The sequence below is a fragment of the Limulus polyphemus genome, unplaced genomic scaffold, assembly GCF_000517525.1.
Source record: "Limulus polyphemus unplaced genomic scaffold, Limulus_polyphemus-2.1.2 Scaffold435, whole genome shotgun sequence".
NCBI classification, from domain to species: domain Eukaryota; kingdom Metazoa; phylum Arthropoda; class Merostomata; order Xiphosura; family Limulidae; genus Limulus; species Limulus polyphemus.
The window spans coordinates 51,740-60,742 of NW_013666045.1; the positions used below are offsets into that span (position 1 = coordinate 51,740).

General features: G+C 34.0%; 1 protein-coding gene across 1 annotated transcript in view; it reads left to right on the forward strand.

Annotated features, from left to right (window-relative positions):
* The first annotated feature begins 8,037 nt into the window (after positions 1–8,037).
* LOC106458246 (laminin subunit gamma-1-like) overlaps positions 8,038–9,003 on the forward strand; it is a 75,285-nt gene continuing 74,319 nt past the window's right edge. The window contains exon 1 of the mRNA XM_022384401.1: positions 8,038–8,431. Coding sequence (XP_022240109.1) covers positions 8,044–8,431 — 388 coding nt within the window. The 5' untranslated portion in view covers positions 8,038–8,043. The remainder of the gene's footprint in view (positions 8,432–9,003) is intronic.

Below are 9,003 nucleotides of genomic sequence, written 5' to 3' on the forward strand. Positions count from 1 at the left end.
ACTATTATCATTCTTTTCTCATTATTATCGTAGTATCAGAGCAATTGTCATTCTTTTCTCAGTTCTTATTGTAATATCAGTGCTATTGTTATTCTTTTCTCAGTTCTTATTGTAATATCAGTACTATTATCATTCTTTTCTCATTATTATTGTAGTATCAGAGCAATTGTCATTCTTTTATCAGTTCTTATTGTAATATAAGGGCTATTCTCATTTTTTTCTCAGTTATTATTGTAATATCAGTGATATTGTCATTCTTTACTCAGTTATTATTGTAATATCAGAGATATTGTCATTCTTTCCTCTGTTCTTATTGTAATATCAATGCTATTGTCATTATTTCCTCAGTTATTATTGTAATATTAGTGATACTCTCATTCTATCCTCAGTTATTATTGTAGTATCAGAGCTATTATCATTCTTTCCTAAGTTCTAATTGTTATATCAGTACTATTATCATTCTTTTCTCATTATTATTGTAGTATCAGAGCAATTGTCATTCTTTTATCAGTTCTTATTGTAATATAAGGGCTATTCTCATTTTTTTCTCAGTTATTATTGTAATATCAGTGATATTGTCATTCTTTACTCAGTTATTATTGTAATATCAGAGATATTGTCATTCTTTCCTTTGTTCTTATTGTAATATCAATGCTATTGTCATTATTTCCTCAGTTATTATTGTAATATTAGTGATACTCTCATTCTATCCTCAGTTATTATTGTAGTATCAGAGCTATTGTCATTCTTTACTCAGTTATTATTGTAATATCAGTGCTATTGTCATTGTTTCTTCAGTTATTATTGTAATATCAGTGCTATTGTCATTGTTTCTTCAGTTATTATTGTAATATCAGTGATACTGTCAATCTTTCCTCAGTTATTATTGTAATATCAGCGATACTGTCATTCTTACCCCAGTTTTTATTGTAATATGAGTGATACTGTCATTCTTTCCTCAATTAATATTGTTATATCAGAGCAATTGTCATTCTTTCCTCAGTTATTACTGTAATATCAGAGCTATTGTCATTCTTTCCTAAGTTCTTATTGTTATATCAGTGCTATTATCATTCTTTCCTAAGTTCTTATTGTTATATCAGTGCTATTATCATTCTTTTCTCGTTATTATTGTAGTATCAGAGAAATTGTCATTTTTTCCTCAGTTATTATTGTAATATCAGTGATACTGTCATTCCTTCCTCAGTTATTATTATAGTATCAGAGCTATTGTCATTCTTTACTCAGTTATTATTGTAATATGAGAGATATTGTCATTCTTTCCTCGGTTCTTATTGTAATATGAATGCTATTGTCATTCTTTTCTCAGTTATTATTGTAATATCAGCGATACTGTCATTCTTTCCTCAGTTATTATTATTATATCAGTAAACGACTACTATTCGAATTGTTCGCTCATTGGTTTTTCCATTTAAACTTAATCTTTGGATGGCCCACCTAAGTTGATTTTGCATCAACATTGGTTCGGCCAGTTCCGCACATCAACTTTTGACACATTTTATTTTCTAACTATATTATTCTTACGTATTTGCATGATCAGCAAGCATGGCTCGGACTTTTCTTACGCTTTCTAAATTATAATGAAATCCATGAAAGGATATATAAGAATTTAGTCATCGTTAACAAACTATATAGCAATAACGATCAACTTTACTACAGTGGAAAAAAAAATTAATATCCAGTCAGTTTTGTTCATGGTAAAATACCATACCCCAAAATTATTGAAGATAATTTTCTAGCCTTCCTCTAAGTTAGGCCTCAAGTCCTGCAAAGCTGTACCTGATATTTGTTCTCACAGTTTTAATTTGTTACTAAGAACAAAGCTACACAATAGGCTATCTGTGCTATGCCCATCACAAGTATCGAAATCCGGTTCATAGCAGAGTGATCTCTCAGATTTACCACTGAGCCACTGGAGTATCCGGTTCATAGCAGAGTGATCACTCAGATTTACCACTGAGCCACTGGAGTATCCGGTTCTTAACAGAGTGATCTCTCAGATTTACCACTGAGCCACTGGAGTATCCGGTTCCTAGCAGAGTGATCTCTCAGATTTACCACTGAGCCACTGGAGTGCTCTCTATTTTGAAGAGAAATTGCAGAGTATCCTTTATTTTTGTTTTACATTGCACATTCATTACCAAAGAAAATGTGCATTCCTTATAGATGTCTTTGTGAATGGCATGAACAAGAACTGGCTAATCAAACGCTATTTTGACCAATACACAGATGCATATCACATTTATGCATTCCAAGTGATTGGACTATACGCACCCTGGTGTTCTAGGAACGTACTTAAGACAATCATAATAACGTAGATATGACTTCATATTAACCAGAAGCATGGCATTCCCACACAGAGCTTAGTTATACACGGTAAAGTCCCATAATCCCACAGTCGACAGTACATGAATGTGTAAATAGAATTCTGAACCTCGACATCTATATAGCGAGCTAATTGCATTTTATTCGAATGATTGTAAACAATAGAGTAACGCAGTAGGTATCAGCTGTGGTGATTCAAGGATATCTTTAGCGGTTGTTTATTTGAGCCACGTCGAATTTCAGATTATTCGTTTGTGCTGGATCGTCGCCTGTAAACTTAGCGTGGAAATGAGACAGAAGAAAATACGGCGAAATCACGGAACAAAGTAGAGCCAATGGGAATACGGTTTCTAAGAAGGAAGCCTCCAGTAATAACCGTCAGTGGAAAAGTTTACATAGAAGAAAGTTTAAAACAGCAACAAACTTTGACCCTAAGGCAATCTGGAACAACGCTCTTACTTGCAAAATGAAGTCTATAGTCATGCAAGAAAATCCTGAGCTTTACAATGAACAAAGTATTGGTATTAGTAACAGCACAATAAGCTAGAATGTTAAACTGACGAAGGTTTAGGAACGTTCGACTACACCTCGGGATCAACATTTGTTTACATTCCAAAGAACAATGTGGTTGAAAATGCTGGCTTTGCAGCAACCATTTTTGGCACATATCCGATGCAGCTATGAGAAACTTTAGTGGCTTTGGTTTATTCAAGCGTGGTTTTTGAAGCCTACTTCCACGCTGAACGTGTAACAATAAGTGTGATCTAGTCATTCTTCACCATAGCGATAGTGTATCATTGACTGGGCACTATCAACGAAACGAGAAATGCTTCCAAGAACGACAGCAGGTATAGGAAATGTTCCTTATAATTACGAATAACCTAATTTAAAAAATATATATTTTTATATATGCTCCCCTCCAACTTGTTCAGAACATTACACTTTACCTACACTGATTGATTTCTCCTATGCGACTGAAGTTATCTAACAGTTATGGTACTCACACACAACCAATTAAAAGCTTTGATACTAAACAATAGATGAATCAGTTGTATGCTATTTTCTTCGTAATTCCTGTTCTTATCATTTGATAACTTTGGCACAATTTTGTTTTAGTTTGTTTCAGCCAACAAAAGCCATGTTACAAACATCTAAGGATTACAATTTTGACCAACAACTGTTCGTATCAGCTCAGATAAATCGTTAAGTATAACCTACTACGCAATTAGACTATGTTTTTATGGAGACATTTTCTGTATATACAACTTTGTTGTCATACCCACTTCTTACATATATTTCTTTAGAATAGTTAATGATGTTAGGAAAACACGTAGGTTCAAAAATTCAGTTAAAGTCAAATACAAAACCCTATAACCTGTGCGCTTTCGAAAGGTGGGTCTTTTTTTAATGACGTCAAAATCCAACAATACAACAAGTAAAGGCTAAAATATTGTATGTATCAAATCTACTCATGTAATGTTTATTTGTTGGCTATGTTTCTATGCATAATGTTCATACTAGTTGCTGCCCACTAGAATTAACGGTTTATAGTTGCCATAACGAAAGAGACTAAGCTGTTAATTTATATATTATTAATGAAACATTTTTTAAGCAAGTTGTCAAACTTAACTGCTCTGAAATGAAAGAGTATTATAACCTGACTATTATAAATTTAGTATTTGTATGTATTCATACGCCCTTTCAAAAGCTAACGGGATCAAACCTGTCACATACTTGGGTACCACGTGCGAGTTTCTTAACGTACATTATTCGTGTAATGATTCCCCTTGATGTAACTACAGAAGTGATTATCTTGGGAATTATATGGAAATATTAATAAGCGATGTGAACTTAAATATATTCCTTCGTTTTTCCTTGAACGTGTTATATCTGTGTTTTTTTTATCCCAAAGCAGCACATTTGGGTACCTGCGCTCTGACCACCGCGCGGAGTAAAAAAACTGGATTTCGTAAACTTATTGCTGAACGATTGGTGTACTTCATGGAGCATTCACAAGCAGTTTGATAGATAAAATGTTGATTTCTAACACGTTTGCACATGACCGAGGTTGAACTATTCAGATAAACATATATGTCGAGCTATATCACACAGTAAACTTTGGAGCGGTTGTTTTACGGTTGTTGTAGACAATAAATGTGGTTCAGACAATTAAAACAGAACTGTTGTAAAATATTCACATAAAGAAGACTTATTTACTAGTGTTCAATTTATATCTTCAAATGTTCATATGTTTTTCATATTTATTATGTCTACTTATTACCCCCCCCCCCACGGTGAAACAGCGGTAAGTATACAGTTTTACAACACTTAAATCAGGGGTTCGATTCTCCTCAATGGACACAGTAGATAACCCGATGTGGCTTTACTATGAAAACACATGTGCACACACAAACACACACACACCTTACATATTACGAAATATAATGTTTTTATTAACTCTTCTTCACCGTCCGAGGGCGCTATTTTATCACTTCTATCAAGTACGAGATTATCGAGAAGCCATCGTACAGTTTAATTAAATTCTATTGTTTCTCTCATTAACAACCCGAGGAAAATATTGTCTAAAATACTTTCCATAATTTTAATATATACTTTTAATTACCACACATTATATTTAAAATAGTTTCATCTTATTTTCCTACTACAGTGTGATATTTACAACATTTACCACTCGCCATCACCACCAGTTTTGTTATTTTCGAAATTATATCATAGCTGTCGGTATTATTTTCTTAAAATAAATAATAAATTCAGCAGTTATCAACGTCTTGTAACTTTATTTGATTAACAACACAATTTTCTTGTATTGCTAATATTTAGAGTTGTTGTTGTTTGAAGGTAAGCACAAAACTACATAATGGGCTAACTGTGCTCTGCGCACCACGGGTATCGAAACCCGGTTTCTAGCGTTGTAAGCCCGCAGACATACCGCTATGCCACTGGGAAAGGCAATACTTTGAGTTTATTCACTTGACTACGCGAGTTAACTTGGCTCCTGAAGGTGGTGTCATACGCATGTAGAGTCTTTTTAGGGAGAGTCTTTATTTTAATAAATATTTATTGTATTATGATTTTAACGTTGAATTCATTTTAATTGCACATATCGATGTTTTACACAAGTGTCATTTTAAATTATTTATCTTGTTTTCACTTTTCAATAATTCGTATAAGTAGTCATAGGAAAAATTGAATTTGATTTAACATATGAATAACTATAATGACTCTCAATTAATTAATTAATCGTGCAAAGACTAACTTATAAAAGTTTTTAAAAATTATAAAAATTCTCAGTTTGGAAGAAGATTAAGTCAAATCCTATTGATATACAGCTTACACTAGATGTACTTGCGCAAATTCCCTAGAGTGTCCTTCTTCAAGAGTAAATAAAACTATAACTAAGAGTAACAAATATTTTTATTTCTTGCTTTTGAAGTTCATATGTAATACTGTGTCGTAGCTTACAGAGTGCATAATTCTTCTCGTGATTCATCACATGCGCACGTTTTATTGACCTCGCGACAGTACAAATTGCAACGTCAAGCGTCATTTTAGTTTCTACTGACTGACTGACAGACAACACATTACTGTATAGGGGTGCGAGTGGTTAAAACAGGTGACCTCTTTCGGGGAAACAACCTTAATATATAAACAAAATTTATTTAAGTTGTGAATGAAAGAAAAAATTATAATAAGGAACTTGTAGCCAAACTAGAAACTTAAATTTTGCACCCATATTAAGTGGACCCTAAAGCTGTGCACCTGGGTATTATTACTTATCTTATCTACGTGCGTGCGCACATGCGTATATTTTTAATGAGACAAGCTAGCGAAAAACCACATAGAAAAGAAGTGGTTCCTTATTTACGTGCGTGTCTGTGTATGTGTGACTGCCATAGCTCTAAGAGGAAAGAACCTAGAAATCAGAAATGTTCCACCCATACTAAGTGGAACCTGAGGGTTTGCATCTGGAAATTATTACTTATCTACGTGCACACGCGCGCATGCGCGTACGCATCTTTTTATGCAAAAAAACACATAAAAGAGAAATGTGCACGTGCATGCACATCTTTTTAAGGAGGCAAGCTAGCGTAAAACCACATAGAAAAGAAGTGGTTCCTTATATCACAGATATACAGAGAGACACGCACGTGCGTGAATGTGTATGTGTGCCCGCCATAGCTCCAAGAGGAAAGAACCCAGAAATCTGAAATTTTGCACCCATACTAAGTGGACCCTGAGGGTCTGCACCTGCGTGTCATTACTTATCTTATCCACAAAATAACTAGCTCCAATGATTTAAATTTATAACAATGTTTTATTAGAAGTAGAACACGAACACAGGCTTCTGTTTGAGCCCACATGTACTAATGCCCCCCAGTGGCACAGAGGTAAGTCTGTGGACTAATAACATTAGAAACCGGGTTTCAATACCCGTGGTGGAAACACCGCAAATAGCCCATTGCGTAGTTTTATGCTTAACTACAAATAGAAAAGCATATGCAAACTTCATGAAAGACAGATATTGTAAACTATTTTATCGTAGACTGTTTCAGTAAAACCTTGTCTTGTTTCACGAAATATTTTAGATGAGTTTATACACAATTTTGTTCAGTTCATAAGCCAAGTGGTTTTCAAGTATAGTATGTCTAAGCTTGTCTAGAATAAATCAACCTAATATCCCGAATGAAACCGGGTGCTTTCGCTAGTTATAAAATGAAACATGTCGGCAAATTTACAAGAAAGAAAGACTTCAAGATTATATTTTGTTTTACTGTAGAAACATACACTAGTCTTCTTCAAAATTAAAAATCCAACTAAAGTAACTTTTTAATTCACTGACGGACGTAAATCTCTAAAACATTAATATTGGGCATAATTAAAATTGAAAATAGGTTATTAAGTTGAAGTTCAGAAAATAACAAATTTTCGAAATTATCACTATGTATCACGTAATCACAGTTTTAACACATTTAAGTTTTAGTGACTTATGGATTATACAAAAGTTCCAAAATTCCGCCTGTTTTGTATTTTATGGGTAAGTCAAATAAAACGAGTCAATTTACGTTTTCTATATAGTCCCTTCTATTTATTCCAAGCATTCATTCTCAATTTGAACTACAGGTATTTTAGTGAAGTTATAGAGCAAGTAATGTATAATAAACGCGGTACCTATATAGTTCAAAATTAGTTTTTATGTTTCATATCATTTCCCCCGGCCCGGCATGGCCAGGTGGATAAGGCGCTCGACTCACAATCTGAGGGTCGCGGGTTCGAATCCGCATCCCACCAAACATGCTCGCCCTTTCAGCCGTGGGGGCGTTATAATGTGATGGTCAATCCCACTATTCGTTGGTAAAAGAGTAGCCCAAGAGTTGGCGGAGGGTGGTGATGACTAGTTGCCTTCCTTCTAGTCTTACACTGCTAAATTAGGGACGGCTAGCGCAGATAGCCCTCGTGTAGCTTTGCGCGAAATTACAAAACAAACAAACAAATCATTTCCCCCATAATGTCACAATAGCTGTTTGAAAGCATAGTTGTATATTTTGCTTTGATTGTATTAAATTGATATATTGTTCAACGGGAGTTATGATATCATAAACTTTCTCCAGACGTTGACCCACTTATCATTATCGTATACTGAGTAGATAGCGATAACACCCTATCTAGAAAATCAAAATGTCGACCGTTAGAAGAAGACATTTCTTCTCATTTCTGTATTGCATTTATATTTTTAGTTTTTGGATGTCGTACGGGCAGATTCAGACTTTGTCGTCTGGTAAATGTTACAATAATGAAGGCGAGGCTCAAAGGTGCATTCCTGACTTTGAAAATCTCGCTTACAATAGAGACCCGTGGTCCACTAGCACATGTGGACGAGATCGAATAACAGAATACTGTTCACAGACAGAAACAAAAAGCGATGGAACGTCATGCACAGTTTGCACCAAAAACGATCACCCAACAAAATATTTAACAGATTTTAATGACAAAGAAAAAGAAACGTGGTGGCAGAGTGAGACTTTGTACGAAGGGACCAGCCAAGTAAACATCGTCCTCCATCTTGGTGAGTGCAGGCTTCTCGTTTATAACTTTCACATGTAATAGTACAGAATATAATGGCTTTGATATTTTACTCACGCTGTTATTAGTCTGTATGTTTGTTCGTCTATCCGATCATAAGACTACATTTTAATTATTAATCAGAAAATTATTCCCGACCGTATGGCTGTCATTTAAATTTTCTGCTAACAGGACTAATTTTCTGTTTAACCAATAAAATTCAAAATCGCAAACAATGTTCGCTTGAAAATAATAAGTCTAGTGTTACTTGTTCTTACTGTTCGTTACTATCAGTAGTTGATAATTTACTTTAAGATAGTACTTTATACATTAAAATGGTATAAAGTTGACACTTTCTAAGACCTGATTTTAAAATTTATTTGTTTATGTCGTAAATGATTAAAAAGATAGTTAGGAAATAGCTTCCGCGTTGTCATTTATATACGTATTTCTGTGTTTTCATGATGAACCAATTATCTTGTCAAGATATTTGTATTGTAAGCAGCATATTGTACTTTTATGAAGTTGATAAAAATCATGTAATCGGTTTATATTACTTTTATTAGTTTCAAATAT